At 38.4% G+C, this 18,828-nt stretch overlaps 1 protein-coding gene across 2 annotated transcripts in view; it reads left to right on the top strand.

Annotated features, from left to right (window-relative positions):
• LOC123564010 (serine/threonine-protein kinase 31-like) overlaps positions 1-18,828 on the top strand; it is an 88,250-nt gene that overhangs the window by 33,219 nt on the left and 36,203 nt on the right. Inside the window, exons 5-8 of one of the 2 annotated variants that reach the window (XM_053536660.1) lie at positions 2,168-2,290; positions 7,370-7,449; positions 12,618-12,779; positions 14,835-14,909. In XM_053536660.1, coding sequence (XP_053392635.1) covers positions 2,168-2,290; positions 7,370-7,449; positions 12,618-12,779; positions 14,835-14,909 — 440 coding nt within the window. The remainder of the gene's footprint in view (positions 1-2,167; positions 2,291-7,369; positions 7,450-12,617; positions 12,780-14,834; positions 14,910-18,828) is intronic. The other variant, XM_053536661.1, reaches the window with a different exon arrangement.

The raw sequence follows: 18,828 nt of genomic DNA on the forward strand, positions 1-18,828 counted from the left end.
TGCACTGAAATAAACTTTGACCTTGACATTGACCTAGTGACCTACTTTCACATTTTTGAAGGTACATGCTTCAAATTTTGGCCACATGCATAATGTCGTGTTCCGAAATGAAATTTGACCTTGATTTTGACCCAGTGACCTACTTTCACATTTCTCAAGCTACAGCCTTCAGATTTGGACCACCTGCATGGTAATTGTACCGAAACAAACTTTGACCTTTACATCGACCTAGTGACTTACTTTCACATTTTTGAAGGTACAGGCTTCAAATTTGGACCACATGCATAGTTCTGTATTCCAAAATAAAATTTGACCTTGATTTTGACCTAGTGACCTACTTTCACATTTCTCAAGCTACAGCCTTCAAATTTGGACCACATGCATGGTTTTGTGAACCGAAACAAACTTTGACCTTTACATTGACCTAGTGACCTACTTTCACATTTTTGGAGGTACAGGCTTCAAATTTGGACCACATGCATAGTTTTGTATTCCGAAATAAAATTTGACCTTGATTTTGACCTAGTGACCTACTTTCACATTTCTCAAGCTACAGCCTTCAAATTTGGACCACTTGCATAGTTTTATGTACCAAAATGAACTTTGACCTTAAGATTGACCTAGTGACCTACTTTCAGATTTCTGTAGCTATAGGCTTCAAATTTAGACCACATGAATAGGATTGTGTACCGAAACAAACTTTGACCTTGATATTGACCTAGTGACCTACGTTCACATTTTTGGAGGAACAGGCTTCAAATTTGGACCACATGCATAGAGTGTTGTGAAGTGAAATTTGACCTTGATTTTGACCTAGTGACCTACTTTCTCATTTCTCAAGCTACAGCCTTCAAATTTGGACCACTTGCATAGTTTTGTGTACCGAAATAAACTTTAACCTTAAGATTGACCTAGTGACCTACTTTCAAATTTCTCAAACTACAGTCTTCAAAATTGGTGCACATGCATAGATTTGTGTACAAAGAACTTTGTCCTTGAAATTGATCTAGTGACCTACTTTCACATTTCTCAAGTTACAGCTTTCGAATTTAGACCACATGCACAGTGTTGTGTACGGAAATGAAATTTGACCTTGAGCTAGTCAGGAAGTCTTGAAATTTGGAACACACAAAAATGACACATTGGTGGGCGCCAAGATCACTCTGTGATCTCTTGTTACAGTAGCCATATAGAAAAACATCATAGCTGTACTGTTCATGAAAATTAATAAAATTTAGCAGTAAACCACCTCACCACTGACTTATTCTTTCTTCCACATCTTTAAAACCCCTTACACGGACCACAGCTAAAGGGTTCTTCAAAGCTTTCCCCAAAATTAATGCTTTCAGACACTAACTTGCCAGGAACTTTAGCCTTCAATTATAATATGCCCGGCGGGGGGATTAGCCATGTCTAACATGGCTCTTGTTTCAAATTAAAATGGGTATATCTCCGTAACTAATGAAGATACTGATCTGAAATTTCATTTATGTCAACAGATTTATTTGGCAGATCCTTCTTTTGTTCACTTACAATAATTGTTTTTTTTAATTACTTCCCTTTTACGTTACTATAAATAGCTTATTTTTAGTAACTTTTTTATTATTGGCTGTAGGGAAAAACCGAGACCACTTTTCTGTGGTACAACATGGATGGTACCTCCAATTTTTAGGTGTATTTTGACATATCTGTACCTTGTAAGAATTTTGTTTTCTTTTTGGTTGAATTTCTTCCCTTTGTTGTTCCTGTCCTTTGGACTTAGATATTTTTCCTGAGGACCTTCTTGTCCTCAAGTGCAATGATAACAGGTGAGCGATATAGGGCCATCATGGCCCTCTTGTTCTATAAATAGATTATTTTGTAACTTTTATTATTGGCCGTAGGGAAAACCCGAGACCAAGTTTCTGTGGTACAACATGGATGGTACCTCCAATTTTTAGGTGTATTTTGACATATCAGTAACTGGTAAGGGTTTTTTTGTGGACTTAGAATTTTTTCTGTGGACTTTTTTTTGCAATTTCTTCCCTTTGTTTTTCCTGTCCCTTGGGCTTCACCAATCAAGTTCTTAAATTTTGCTCCCATCCTCCTTTGATATAACCCTTTGGGCATATATTGCCCTGCTTTGTGGAGCTCTTGTTGCACAATGTTTTCAATATTTGACCTGCAGGGAATCCAGATCGTCAAGGAGAATGGATATGTTCAAACCAAGAATGTGCAAACAACAACTTTAGTTGGAGGACAACATGTAATCTTTGTAACACACCTAAACAGGAAACTGTTACATCTAATGGTATGTTAGAAGTGTTAAGAAAATTAATTATGTAATCACAACCAAACTAAAGATTGAGTTTGGTTAGGGTCTTTGACATCCAGCGTCCGTTGTTTTTAATATTATATGCCTGCTTGAACATAATATTTTATGGTGATAGTTGTCAGTTCTAAAAGTTTTCTGCACTATAATGCTGTGTTGGTATTGCTGATGATGAACATCTTTCCCAAAGTACTCATTATAGGTGTAAGATTTGCTAAGTTTCATTACATAAGAACTGGGAAAGTAGAAGCAGTAATTGTACCACCAGATACAGTGTGTATAGTTGCTGTATTGGAGTGATGCTTATCTGTCTGTCCATCCATTTGTTTGTATGTCCATCATGTAGTCTCAACTGTTTAAAAGACTTTATCAATTGTTAACCTTACCAAGATGACATGCAGAGCACATGATCCAGGTCACCATGTCCAAGGTCATGTTCACATTTAGAGATCAAAGATCAGTTATCTTAGATTCCTGTCTAACTCGTATTTTCTAAGTTATTTATCCCCCGCCAAAGGCAAAGGGGATATTAGAAATACTCTCCGTCCGTCCGTCCGTCCGCTGGAGGGATTTTCTTCAAACTTCATACACTGATAGAACACATTGGGAGGAAGTGCAGTGTGCAAGAACAATAACTCTACCTTGCCTATTTTTTGTGTTATTCCCCTTTATCATATTTTCTTAAAAAAAATTGTCCGGAGCATAACTCCAAAAGTACTGGAGGGATTTTCTTCAAACTTCATACACTGATAGAACACATTGGAAGGAAGTGCAGTGTGCAAGAACAATAACTCTACCTTGCATATTTTTGAGTTATTCCCCTTTATTATATTTTCTTAAAAAAATTTGTCCGGAGCATAACTCCAAAAGTACTGTAGGGATTTTCTTCAAACTTCATACACTGATAGAACACATTTGGAGGAAGTGCAATATGCAGGAACAATAACTCTACCCTGCCTATTTTTTGAGTTATTCCCCTTTATCATATTTTCTTTAAAAATTTTGTCCGGAGCATAACTCCAAAAGTACTGGAGGGATTTTCTTCAAACTTCATACACTGATAGAACAGATTGGGAGGATGTGCAAGAACAATAACTGTACCTTGCCTACTTTTTGAGTTATTCCCCTTTATCATATTTTCTTAAAAAAAATTTGTCCGCAGCATATCTTTTTCATGCATGGAGGGATTTTGATATCTTGGCACAAATGTTCACCACCACGAGATGAAGTGTCATGCGCAAGAACCAGGTCCCTAGTTCTAAGGTCAAGGTCACACTTAGAGGTCAAAGGATACAAGAATGAAAACCTTGTCCGGAGCACTTCTTCTTCATGCATAGAGGGATTTTGATATAACTTGGCACAAATGTTCACCACCACAAGACAGAGTGTCATGCGCAAGATCCAGGTCCGTAGGTCTAAGGTCAAGGTCACACTTAAAGGCCAAAGGTCAGATACAAGAATGACTTTGTCCGAAGCATTTCTTCTTCATGCATGGAGGGATTTTGATGTAACTTGGCACAATTATACACCATCATGAGACGAAGTGTCATGTGCAGTTCCCTTCTTTAGAACTACTTCCCTTTGTTGTTACTTTAAATAGCTTTTATTGTAACTTTTTCATTACTAGTCTTAGGGAAAAATCGAGACCACTTTTCTGTAGTACAACATGCATGCTACATCCAATTTTGAGGTGTATTTTGACCAATCTCTACCTAGTAAAGATTTTTGTGTGGACTTGAAATTTTTTTTTTTTTTTTTTTTTTTTTTTTTTAAAGATTAACTTCCATTAGTTGTTACTATAAATAACTTATGTTGTAATATTTTTAGCTCACCTGTCACATAGTGACAAGGTGAGCTTTTGTGATCACGCAGCGTCCGTCGTCCGTCCGTCCGTCCATGCGTAAACTTTTCCTTGTGACATCTCTAGAGGTCACATTTTTTGTGGGATCTTTATGAAAGTTGGTCAGAATGTTCATCTTGATGATATCTAGGTCAAGTTCGAAACTGGGTCACGTGCCATCAAAAACTAGGTCAGTAGGTCTAAAAATAGAAAAACCTTGTGACCTCTCTAGAGGCCATATATTTCACAAGATCTTCATGAAAATTGGTCAGAATGTTCACCTTGATGATATCTAGGTCAAGTTCGAAACTGGGTCACGTGGGGTCAAAAACTAGGTCAGTAGGTCAAATAATAGAAAAACCTTGTGACCTCTCTAGAGGCCATATTTTTCATGAGATCTTCATGAATGTTGGTCAGAATGTTCACCTTGATGATATCTAGGTCAAGTTCGAAACTGGGTCACGTGGTGTTAAAAACTAGGTTAGTAGATCTAAAAATAGAAAAACCTTGTGACCTCTAGAGGCCATATTTTTCATGAGATCTTCATGAATATTGGTCAGAATGTTCATCTTGATGATATCTAGGTCAAGTTCGAAACTGGGTCATGTGGGGTTAAAAACTAGGTTTGAGGTCTAAAAATAGAAAGACCTTGTGACCTCTCTAGAGGCCATATTTCTCAATGGATCTTCATGAAAATTGGTCAGAATGTTCACCTTGATGATATCTAGGTCAAGTTCGAAACTGGGTCACGTGCGATCAAAAACTAGGTCAGTAGGTCTAAAAATAGAAAAACCTTGTGACCTCTCTAGAGGCCATATTTTTCAATGGATCTTCATGAAAATTGGTCAGAATGTTTACCTTGATGATATCTAGGTCGAGTTCGAAACTGGGTCACGTGGGGTTAAAAACTAGGTCAGTAGATCTAAAAATAGAAAAACCTTATGACCTCTCTAGAGGCCATATTTTTCATGAGATCTTCATGAATATTGGTCAGAATGTTCACCTTGATGATATCTAGGTCAAGTTCGAAACTGGGTCACGTGGGATCAAAAACTAGGTCAGTAGGTCTAAAAATAGAAAAACCTTGTGACCTCTCTAGAGGCCATATTTCTCAATGGATCTTCATGAAAATTCGTGAGAATGTTCAGCTTGGTGATATCTAGGTCAGGTTCGTAACTTGGTCATGTGCGGTCAAAAACTAGGTCAGTAGGTCGAAAAATAGAAAAACCTTGTGACCTCTCTAGAGGCCATATTTTTCACGAGATCATGAAAATTGGTGAGAATGTTCACCTTGATGATATCTAGGTCATGTTTAAAAGTGGGTCACGTGCCTTCAAAAACTAGGTCATTAGATCAAATAATAGAAAAACCTTGTGACCTCTCTAGAGTCCATATTTTTCAATGGATCTTCATGAAAATTGGTCAGAATTTTTTATCTTGATATCTAGGTCACATGTGCTCAAAAACTAGGTCACCGTGTCAAATAATAGAAATAACGACGTCATACTCAGTTCAACACTGGGTTATGTGGGGATAGGTGAGCGATTCAGGACCATCATGGTCCTCTTGTTATAATTGACCATAGGGAAAAAAGACCACTTTTCTGTGGTACAACCTGGATGTTACTTTCCAATTTTAGGTGTATTTTAAGACATCTCTACCTGGTAAGGAGTTTTTTTTGTGGACTTAGAAAAACAAAAGACTTACAATGATTACTAAACAACCACAAAATTAAAATTCCATTTGCAAATACAGCTGCTAGAGTAAAGAAATTTGCTGTGACGGGCATATATTGTGACATTCTGGCACTCTTGTTCCCTGTTAGCTTTCCATTCCTTCTTTTTACAGTAGCCATATAGAAAAACATCATACAGCTATACTGTTCATGAAAATTAATAAAATTTAGCAGTAAACCACCTCACCACTGAATAATTCTTTCTTCCACATCTTTAAAACCCCTGATGTGGACCACAACTAAACAGTTTTTCAAAGCTTCTCCCAAAATGAATACTTTCGGACACTAACTTGCCAGGAACTTTAGCCTTCAATTATAATATGCCCGGCAGGGGGATTGGCCATGTCTAACATGGCTCTTGTTTAAAAAAAAAAATAGTACCAGTTGTAAAACACATACCCAGACAACATACAAAGTGCACAACCCAGGTTGCTTGGTCCGAGGCCATGGGCACATGAAGTTGTCAGAGTTCAGATAGCTCAATTTGTGTCTGCCCTATGTCTTCTTGACCACTGGGTCCAAGGTCAGAGTCACACTTGAAGGTCAAAAGTCATGATCTTGACAGTTTACTTTTCCTGTATCAAAAACGGCAAATGGGGTATTAATCTCCTTCATTGACAGTTTTATTTTTATGCCCCTCTTTGAAGAAGTGGGGGTATATTGCTTTGCACTGCTGGTAGATCTGTAAGTTGGAAGAGCAAACAGTTTCTGCCCAATAACTTGAGAACCATTTAACCCAGAACCTTCAAACCTGGTAGCATGATTATACACCCATAAACAAAGGGGGGTGGGGGGATATATAAAAGTGAGCTTTCGGTCGGTACTTTGGTTTTCATGGTTTCCGGACAATAACTCATGAAAGGCTCGACAGATTTAAATAATTTTTGGTACACAGGTGTAACATCATAAAATACAGGTCAAATTTGACTTTTAGGTCAGTAGGTCAAAGGTCAAGGTCACAGTGACCCGGAACAGTTAAACGGTTTCCGGATGATAACTTGAGAACGCTTGGGCCTAGGATCATAGAAATTTTGGTACACAGGTGTAACATCATAGAATACAGGTCATGTTCGACTTTGAGGCTAGTAGGTGAAATCTATTTCTGCATGGTAACTTGAGAATCACTTTACCAAGGACCTTCAAACTTGATAGCATGATTAGGCTTAATGAAGTAGAAGACCTCTATTGTTTTTGGGGTCAGTTCGTCAAAGGTCAAGGTGACAGGGGGATGAACCTTGAAAATAACTTTAGAACCAGTTGACCCAGTATCTTCAAACTTGACAGCATGATTGAGCTTATGCAGTTGATGACCCCTATTATTTTTGGGGGTTAATAGGTCAAAGGTCAAGGTCAAAGTGATCATGGGACTGAAAATGGGACAAGCCATCTTGGGGGGCAAACATGTTTTACCAACAGCTCTTTTTCTAAAAGGATTCTATGATGAAAATGTGTATTTATGTATCCTATTTGGCTTGTATTTTAGACAGTGTTGAGAGTGGTAGCAGTAGAGGTGGACCATCATTTGCTTCCATTGGAGCTGCAATAGAACAAGATACACAATCAGTAAGTTTAACTAAAAAAAAATTTCCCACTAGCTACTGCTTGTTATATGCCCAAAGGGACGTATTATGTTATGACGCCGATGTCCTTTCATCCGTTAGCAATTTCGTGTCCGCTCTGTAACTTTTGAACCCCTTGAAAGATTTCGAAAAAAACTTGACACAAATGTTCACCACACCGAGACAGCATGCAGAGCGCATGTTTTGGATGGTTCGCTTCAATGTCAGGGTCACACTTGGGGGTCAAATGTCATATGACTTTGTTTTGTGTCCTTTCTAGAATGAACTGCTTGAATGATTTTAAAGAAACTTGGCACAAATGTTCACCACATCAAGACGACCTGCAGAGCACATGTTTCGTATGGCATGATAAGATCAAGGTCATACTTAGGGGTCAAAGCAATTTCGAGTCCGCTCTGTTACTGTTGAACCCCTTGAAGGATTTTGAAGAAACTTGACACAAATGTACACCACATTGTGACGAGATGCAGAGCACATGTTTCGGATGGCACGCTTCAAGGGCAAGGTCACACTTAGGGGTCATATGACTTTGTTTCGTGTCCGCTCTGTAACTCTTGAACTGCTTGAAGGATTTTAAAGAAACTTGGCACAAATGTTCACCACATCAAGTTGACATGCAGAGCCCATGTTTCGTATGGCTCGCTCAAGGTCACATTTAGGGGTCAAAGGTAATACATTTGGGCGTATATTGCTCCGCATGGCGGTGCTCTTATTATGTCTCCCCCAGGAGACATATTGTTTTTGCCCTGTCCGTCCTGAACAGTGACTTGAGAACCACTAAGCCAAGAGTGTTGAAATTTAGCGGGATGACTGGACATGCCAAGTAGATGATCCCTATTGCAGCCAACCATCAGTGTCTCTTTGACTTTCGCTCCTGACCCCTATTGACTTCTTGCCTGTAGGACTTTGCATTTGGGGAGACATGCGCTTTTTTACAAAAGCATTTTCTAGTTTCATATGTTATCTCATTATTAAGAATGGTGCAGTGGAGAATGTGTTTCTCCTTACCTGCAGCTTGGCACTTTACCAGCAGATTGCCTATCTACCTGCAGGTTAACTTCTTTCAAGCAGCTTGGCTCCTTATCTGTAGATTGTCTCACCCCCAGCTTGGTTCCTTACTTTCAGGCTCCTTAGTTGTAGGTTGGCATCAATACCTCCTCTTGGCTCCTTACCTGCAGGTTGGCTCCTTGCTTTCAAATTGTTTCCTTATCTGCAGGTTGGTTAGGGTCTTTGTTTGGTGTTATTTCTAGAGCTCAAAAAGGGCAGGGTGCTGTCCGAAAGGGGCAGGGTGCTCTTTTAGCCATGAAAGTTACCATAGCAATAGTTGCATTTCTAGATGTCTATAGTTAATACGTATTCCATTTATCTTTATTGCACACTGAAAAGAAATGTCACAGAATAAAGTGGTAAATCTTCCCAAAACCAGTAACACAGTTTAGTAATTACAAAGGCTTTTTACTTATAATATACTTTATAGTTTAGGTTGAATCATTCAAGCCTTTGTCTTAAAAAATGTCACCAAGAATGTCAACTTATTCATATGAATATGAAATAGTGGAGGGCCTTAATATAAGCTTAATCCTGAAATCAAGATCATGTTGTAAACAACATATAGATGTTGTAAACAACATATAGTAAAAAGCCTGTTTCAGGTCACATTGTAAACTAATAGATATCAAAAGCCATGTTGTATTGATCAGGTCTTTCACCAATATTTCATTAACAGAAAAGTGCTATTACAGTCAGATTAAAGTTTACTAAAACGCATATCCAAAATATACTACCGGATACTGGTACACTTTCGGAATATTGTCTGAAAGTAGCTTTTTTTACCTGCCAGTTTTTACTCAGTTTACGTGACCCACTAGGGTAAACCAGAGATAGGTCCTCAAATTCTGATGTTTCTCATCATAAAAAATACACAGTCAGCTTTTTTGAAGGAAATATGGAAAAATTGCATACGACATCGGGAGAAATAAGACTCGTGAACGGACATTCTAAACTTACTTTTACTTTCGATATTGACATTAAAATTTGTGTATTTTCTAGTTGAAATTACAGTAGAATCAAACTGCATTAATTGATATATACTTGTTATTATACTAAACAACGGTCTAATTTAAATTTTGCACAAAGAAATCTAGGGCACTTTTCCATGCTCGGTAATCAGCTGGCCGCTTACGAACGCCTTTGGGACATTACACCGGATCCATACACTTTATCAATTAGTTTTAACACTTCATTGATTCTCATTACCTGTGTGCACTCGCCATGAGGTAATTTGCTAATCAAAAAATCGTCGAGGCATGTCAACAGGAAAATTGGCGGGATATAGCAGAAGATCATGAGGGCACATTTTCAGGGCAGCGTGGCGGCAGTAAAAAAAGGGCAGGGCGGGGCGCCCCGCTGCGTCGCTCTAGAAATAACACTATTGTTACTTGCAGGTTAGCATCTTACCTGTAGGTTGGCTCTTAACCTGAAGGTTGGCTTCTGACCTGCTTATTGGCTTCCTATTTGCTGGTTGGCTTTTTAGCTCACCATAAGCCAAAGGTGAGCTTTTGTGACCACTCAATATCAGTCATGCGTTATGGGTTGTGCGTTCGTCAAAAATTTCTAAAAAAATCTTCTTCAAAACCACTGGGTAGATTTACACCAAACTTCACAGGAATGATCCTTGGGTGGCCCCCTTTCAAATTTGTTCAAAGAATTGAATTCCATACAGAACTCTGGTTGCTATGGCAACCGAAAGGAAAAGCTTAAAAAATCTTCTTGTCCAAAACTGCAAGGCTGAGAGCCTCAATATTTAGCATATAACATCATCTAATGGTCCTCTTTGAAGTGAAGCTTGTTCAAATTATGCCTCTAAGTTGAAAAGAGGCTCCGCCCTGGGGGTCCCAAGTTTTACATAGACTTAATGTAGGAAGAATCTTCTTATCTGAAACCACAAGACCTAGGCCTTTGATATTTGGTATGTAGCATTGCCTTGTGGTCCTCTACCAAGATTATTCAAATTATAACCCTAGGGTGAAAAGAGGCCCTGCCCTTGGAGTCCCAAGCAGGGCTTTTCATCCTTATATAACAGAGGCCAATATTCGGTTACTTCCCAATCCAAAAATATTATATATTTTTTCCCAACTGTGGCAGAGACACTTCCCAAAATGCAAGGTAAGATAATTTAGATTTCCCAAAATCACGCCAACAGATGGTTTAGATTTTGTTTACATTTGAGTATTTCCAGAGAAAGCATTTGTCTGGTATTGATTTTTTGTCACACTATCGCCTCAAGCACAGTACTGCATGTTGCGCAATACCAGTCTAATCCGTTGTGTTCCATGGCCTGGATTTTAGTCCATGTTTCGGGGGAGATAAATGTAATTTGTCTCGGTGTTTTTTTCTGGTTGATTATTTTTTCTAAAATGTCACATAACGGGAAATACTACAGTAAACCTGTCAAACACGTGACAGTATCAAAAGATCAGAGGTCATTGTTCGACTGTTGGGTAAAAAACGTAAAATCGAGGATACCGTTAATATTTTTAAAGATGTCAAACAAAGAGACATGGACCTGTTTTTAACTGAATTGTGAATTTTTAAGTCTGAAAAATAAAGTGCTGTAAAAATTAGATGTAAGTTCAAAATACTTATTACTTTTCAAAGACACTAGAACCCATCTTTCAATGAAAAGTATTTTCCCCAAAATGGACCATGGGTACAGATGTCTTACTGTACTTGAAATAGATTCAGAATATTTTGGTGTTGTTTTTTTTCGGCCCAGCCGTAATAAGCAGGGTTTCATGACATAGACTGTTTACTTATAATTATGTCTCCCATTACACAGTGGTATGCGAGACATACTGATTTACTCTTGTCTGTGTGTCTGTCTGTCACAAAGCTTGTCCGCACTCTATGTCGAACATTTCTCATCCGATCTTCACCAAACTTGAACAAAATGTGTTTGACCGTAAGTCCTCGGCCATGTTCGATAACTAGCCAATTCGGCCCAGGCACTTTGGAATTATGGCCCTTGATTTACTGAAAATCGGCTTTAATATTTTGGTGTTGTTTTTTTCTGCCCAGCCGTATTAAGCAGGGTTTCATGACATAGACTGTTTACTTATAATTATGTCTCCCACCACACAGTGGTGTGCGAGACATACTGATTTACTCTTGTCTGTCACAAAGCTTGTCCGCGCTCTTACATCGAACATTTCTCATCTGATCTTCACCAAACTTGAACAAAATGTTTTTGACCATAACTCCTCGGCCAATATGACTAACTGACCTACTTCCTTAATGTTTAGCCTGATAGCGGCAAGTTATTCTGCCTTTGCAACCAGTGCAGACCAATTCAGTCAATAAATTTTCAGTGAACACCCCTGGAATAAGAAATGGTGTTACCCAAATTGAATGATGGACAAGTTCGTTTTACAAATTTAGCAAGTTAAGGGTAAATATTTTGGCATCAGCTTTGACATTGGAAATTGGGAACAGATTTCAATACTTACTTATATTTGACCATTTGACCTAATTGATGCCATGTTAATAACTGGCTCGTGTGTTGTCAAAACTAGGGAACCAAGTCAGATTCAAGGAAAGCTTGTAAACACTAGAGGCCACATTTTGCATTTGAATTCATCATCTTTGGTTGTTTATGGCAAAGGTACTCAGGTGAGCGATTAAAGGCCATCATGGCCCTCTTGTTTCCATTATGTTGGCTTCTTACTTGCAGGTAGACATCTTACCTGTAGGTTGGCTCCTTACTTGCAAATTGACTTTTTTATTGACAGCTTGCTGTTTGGGGGGTCAGTAGGTCATAGGTCAAGGTCACTAGCCTGAACCTTGAAAACGGATTCTGCTTGAGAACTGCAGAACCACTTTACCTAGAACCTTCAAACTTGATAGCATGATTGAGCTCATGAGGTAGATGACATATATTGTTTTTGGGGTCATTAGATCAAAGGCCAAGTCCTTGGGGGGCCTGAACTGTGAAAACTAGTTATGCATGATTTGACTTACGAAGTTGATGACCCATATTGTATTTTGGGTTAGTAGGTCAAAGGTCAAGGTCATAGTGTTCAACTAGAAATGGGACAAACTGTCATGGGGGCATAGGTGTTTTGCAAACATCTCTAGTTTCTATTTATATTGCAGCAAAGAGAGACGGTTCTGATAACTTATGTGGAGACACCTATTACCCTGTGGATACAGACTGTCAATGATGAGAACACAAAAAAAATCTTTAGTATAACCGAGCAGTTAGCAGCACTGTGTCCAGCAGCACAACCTGTCACTGGGCAGCCAGATCCTGGAAAGGTGAGGTCTGCTTGATAAGAGCTGCTTTAATATAACTGAACAGTTAGCAGGACTGTCTGGCAGTCAAGAATGTCACAGGCAGCCAGATCCTGGAAAGGTGGGGTCTACTTGATAAATCTTTAATATAACTGAACAGTTAGCAGGACTGTCTGGCAGTGCAGAATGTCACAGGCAGCCAGATCCTGGAAAGGTGAAGTCTACATGATAAATCTTTAATATAACCGAACAGTAAGCAGGACTGTCTGGCAGTGCAGAATGTCACAGGCAGCCAGATCCTGGAAAGGTGAAGTCTACTTGATAAATTTTTAGTATAACTGAACAGTTAGCAGGACTGTCTGGCAGTGCAGAATGTCACAGGCAGCAAGATCCTGGAAAGGTGAGGTCTACTTGATAAATCTTTAATATAACTGAACAGTTGGCAGGACTGTCTGGCAGTGCAGAAAGTTACAGGCAACCAGATCCTGGAAAGGTGAGGTCTACTTGATAAACGTTTAATATAACTGAACAGTTAGCAGGTCTGTCTGGCAGTGCAGAATGTCACAGGCAGCCAGACCCTGGAAAGGTGAGATCTACATGATAAATCTTTAATATAACTGAACAGTTAACAGGACTGTTTTGCAGTGCTGAATGTCACAGGCAGCCAGATCCTGGAAAGGTGAGGTCTGCTTGATAAATCTTTAGTATAACTGAACTGTTAGCAGGAATGTCTGGCAGTGCAGAATGTCACAGGCAGTCAGATCCTGGAAAGGTGAAGTCTACTTGATAAATCTTGAATAGAACTGAACAGTTAGCAGGACTGTCTGGCAGTGCAGAAAGTCACAGGCAGCCAGATCCTGGAAAGGTGAGGTCTACTTGATAAATCTTTAATATAACTGAACAGTTAGCAGGACTGTCTGGCAGTGCAGAATGTCAAAGGCAGCCAGGTCCTGGAAAGGTGAGGTCTACTTGAAAAATCTTTAATATAACTGAACAGTTAGCAGGACTGTCTGGCAGTGCAGAATGTCACAGGCAGCCAGATCCTGGAAAGGTGAGGTCTACATGATAAATCTTTAATATAACTGAACAGTTAGCAGGACTGTCTGGCAGTGCAGAATGTCAAAGGCAGCCAGGTCCTGGAAAGGTGAGGTCTACTTAATAAATGTTTAATATAACTGAACAGTTAGCAGGACTGTCTGGCAGTGCAGAATGTCAAAGGCAGCCAGATCCTGGAAAGGTGAGATCTACTTAATAAATCTTTAATATAACTGAACTGTTAGCAGGACTGTCTAGCAGTGCAGAATGTCAAAAGTGGCCAGGTCCTGGAAAGGTGAGGTCTACTTAATAAATCTTTAATAAAACTCTACTTGATAAATCTTTAGTATAACTGAGCAGTTAGCAGGACTGTCTGGCAGTGCAGAATGTCACAAGCAGCCAGATCCTGAAAAGGTGAGGTCTACATGATAAATCTTTAATATAACTGAACAGTTAGCAGGACTGTCTGGCAGTGCAAAATGTCACAAGCAGTCAGATCCTGCAAAGGTGAGGTCTACTTGATTAATCTTTAATATAACTGAACAGTTGGCAGGACTGTCTGGCAGTGCAGAATGTAACAGGCAGCCCAGCATATCACTGTGTAGCCAGATCCTGGAAAGGTGAGATGTAAGCAATAGCTTGGGTTTCTCAGCAACTACTTAAGGAAAGAATGTTTACCAACTCCACACAAGTTCACAGCATCTTAAAGTGGTCTTACAGGTCTGTGGTCTATAACACTAATATTTTACAGAAATTATGCACCTTTATAACTTAAAATTTGTTGGTACAGCTTGATATGTGGGGTAGTATTTTTTTCATACACATACATACTTTCATTGAGTTGAGACTGCTGTCATTACACAGCTATTCTTTCAGGAAAGTGTGCACTGCTCTTCTGGACTAGTTGAAATACAGGCTTAATCAAATGAGCAAATAGATGCTGGTATTTTCTTTGTAAAGAAATAAATTGTACCTCAGTTCCGGCAGTTTCAGATCAAGTTTTGACAGGTTTATGTAACAATTCCAGAACTTGTGTAATTTCAGGTGTATGCATGTTGTTTCACAGAGGATAGTTTGTGGTACAGATGTCAGGTGAAACAGAACCTGGGCACAGATAAGGTATTATAGATACTTCCGATTTGAGTACTTACTGTAGATCAGTACAGCTTTCCATCAGCTGTTGTTTAAACAGGCAGTAAAACACCAGTCACTCCAGGATGCAGGTGGATTAGATTTATTTCAGGATTAAAAGAAGATTTTGTAACTTAAAGGTTAAAACTAATCACTGAGAGTTGCCTTTTGGGAAGTTAAAAAGGATAGCCTAGAGGCGGCTGTGGGGAAATGTCAGAAAATAAACCGCTTTTTGTAAAAGAGTCTTGTTTCCCTTTGAACTGGGAAGTAACTATCTGCCAGTAAATGTTCTTTGTCTAGATACAGTGTAAGAAAACCATTTTCTATCCACATCAGACATTTGCCTGACACACACTTCTTAGCAAAGCTGTGATGATAATTGATACATCTCAGTGGCATTATTGTTTTAATTTGTTACTTTAGTAATGGGGGATATATCTGCTTATCAGACGACTGTATACTACAGTAATGGGGGATATATCTGCCTGTCAGACAACTGTATACTTTAATAATGGGATATATATCTGCCTGTCAGATGACTGTATACTTTAATAATGGGATATATATCTGCCTGTCAGACAACTGTATACTTTAATAATGGGATATATATCTGCCTGTCAGACAACTGTATACTTTAATAATAGGGGATATATATGCCTGTCAGACAACTGTATACTTTAATAATAGGGGATATATCTGCCGTCAGACAACTGTATATTTTAATAATAGGGGATATATCTGCCTGTCAGACAACTGTATACTTTAATAATAGGGGATATATCTGCCGTCAGACAACTGTATACTTTAATATTAGGGGATATATCTGCCGTCAGACAACTGTATACTTTAATAATGGGATATATATCTGCCTGTCAGACAACTGTATACTTTAATAATAGGGGATATAACTGCCGTCAGACAACTGTATACTTTAATAATAGGGGATATATATCTGCCGTCAGACAACTGTATACTTTAATAATAGGGGATATATCTGCCTGTCAGACAACTGTATACTTTAATAATAGGGGATATATATCTGCCTGTCAGACAACTGTATACTTTAATAATAGGGGATATATATCTGCCTGTCAGACAACTGTATACTTTAATAATAGGGGATATATCTGCCTGTCAGACAACTGTATACTTTAATAATAGGGGATATATATCTGCCTGTCAGACAACTGTATACTTTAATAATAGGGGATATATCTGCCGTCAGACAACTGTATACTTTAATAATAGGGGATATATATCTGCCTGTCAGACAACTGTATACTTTAATAATAGGGGATATATCTGCCGTCAGACAACTGTATACTTTAATAATGGGATATATATCTGCCTGTCAGACAGCTGTATACTTTAATAATAGGGGATATATATCTGCCTGTCAGACAACTGTATACTTTAATAATAGGGGATATATCTGCCTGTCAGACAACTGTATACTTTAATAATAGGGGATATATCTGCCTGTCAGACAACTGTATACTTTAATAATAGGGGATATATCTGCCGTCAGACAACTGTATACTTTAATAATAGGGGATATATATCTGCCTGTCAGACAACTGTATACTTTAATAATGGGATATATATCTGCCTGTCAGACAACTGTATACTTTAATAATAGGGGATATATCTGCCTGTCAGACAACTGTATACTTTAATAATGGGATATATATCTGCCTGTCAGACAACTGTATACTTTAATAATAGGGGATATATATCTGCCTGTCAGACAACTGTATACTTTAATAATAGGGGATATATCTGCCTTTCAGACAACTGTATACTTTAATAATAGGGGATATATATCTGCCTGTCAGACAACTGTATACTTTAATAATGGGATATATATCTGCCGTAAGACAACTGTATACTTTAATAATAGGGGATATATCTGCCGTCAGACAACTGTATACTTTAATAATGGGATATATATCTGCCTGTCAGACAACTGTATACTTTAATAATAGGGATATATCTGCCGTCAGACAACTGTATACTTTAATAATGGGGATATTCTGCTGTCAGACAACGTACCTTTAATATAGGGATATATATTGCCTGTAGAAACTGTATCTTTAATAATATGTGGATAGTATCTGCTGTCAGACAATGTATACTTTAATTAATAGGGGTTTATTGCCTGTCAGAAAGGTGTCTGGAAGTTAATATGGATATATATCTGCCTGTCGGACAACTGTATACTTTAGGAATAGGGGATACATCTGCCTTCAGACAACTGTATACTTTAATAATAGGGGATATATCTGCCTGTCAGACAACTGTATACTTTAATAATAGGGGATATATATCTGCCTGTCAGACAACTGTATACTTTAATAATGGGATATATATACTTGCCTGTCAGACAACTGTATACTTTAATAATAGGGGATATATCTGCCTGTCAGACAACTGTATACTTTAATAATAGGGGATATATCTGCCGTCAGACAACTGTATACTTTAGGAATGGGATATATATCTGCCTGTCAGACAACTGTATACTTTAATAATAGGGGATATATATCTGCCTGTCAGACAACTGTATACTTTAATAATGGGATATATATCTGCCTGTCAGACAACTGTATACTTTACGAATAGGGGATATACATGCATCTGCCGTCAGACAACTGTATACTTTAGGAATGGGGATATATCTGCCTGTCAGACCACTGTATGCTTTAATAATGGGATATGTATCTGCCTGTCAGACAACTGTATACTTTAGGAATGGGGATATATCTGCCTGTCAGACCAGTGTATACTTCAGGAATGGGGATATATCTGCCAGTCAGACAACTGTATACTTTAGGAATAGGGGATATATCTGCCGTCAGACGACTGTATACTTTAATAATAGGGGATATATATCTGCCAGTCAGACAACTGTATACTTTAGGATATAGGGGATATATATCTGCCGTCAGACAACTGTATACTTTAGTAATAGGGGATATATCTGCTGTCAGACCAACTGTATACTTTAATAATGGGGGTACATCTGCCTGTCAGACCACGTATACTTTAGAATGGGGATATATCTGCCTGTCAGACAACTGTATACTTTAAATAATGGGGATATATACTTGCCTGTCAGACACTGTATACTTTAGATAATGGGGGTATATATCTGCCTGTCAGACGACTGTATACTTAGGAATGGGGGGATACATCTGCCTGTCAGACAACTGTATACTTTGAGGAATGGGGGATATATCTGCCGTCAGAACTGTATACTTAATAATAGGGATATATCTCCGTCAGACGACTGTATACTTTAATAATAGGGGATATATATCTGCCTGTCAGACAACTGTATACTTAGGAATGGGGATGACATGTCATCTTGTAGGCAACACTTTGGGAGGATACAATATGTGACTGTATGTAAGTGTTGATTGGAGAGGTAAATTGTGATAGTATATTCAGCTTAGGAACTTGTGAGGTTATGAGAGTTTGCTAGAGGTCCCGTCTCTGGAGATGGTGTACTGTATATCTGCCTGTCGGACAACTGTATACTTTAGGAATAGGGGATACATCTGCCTTCAGACAACTGTATACTTTAAAGATAGGGTATACATCTGCCTGTCAGACCACTGTATACTTTAGGAATGGGGGATATATCTGCCTGTCAGACAACTGTATACTTTAATAATGGGATAAATATCTGCCTGTAAGACAACTGTATACTTTAAAAATAGGGTATACATCTGCCTATCAGACAACTGTATACTTTAGGAATGGGGGATATATCTGCCTGTCAGACAACTGTATACTTTAATAATGGGGGATATATTTGCCGTCAGACAACTGTATACTTTAATAATAGATATATATCTGCCTGTCAGACGACTGTATACTATAATAGGGGATACATCTGCCGTCA

Source organism: Mercenaria mercenaria, chromosome 2 (assembly GCF_021730395.1).
Source record: "Mercenaria mercenaria strain notata chromosome 2, MADL_Memer_1, whole genome shotgun sequence".
Classification (NCBI taxonomy): domain Eukaryota; kingdom Metazoa; phylum Mollusca; class Bivalvia; order Venerida; family Veneridae; genus Mercenaria; species Mercenaria mercenaria.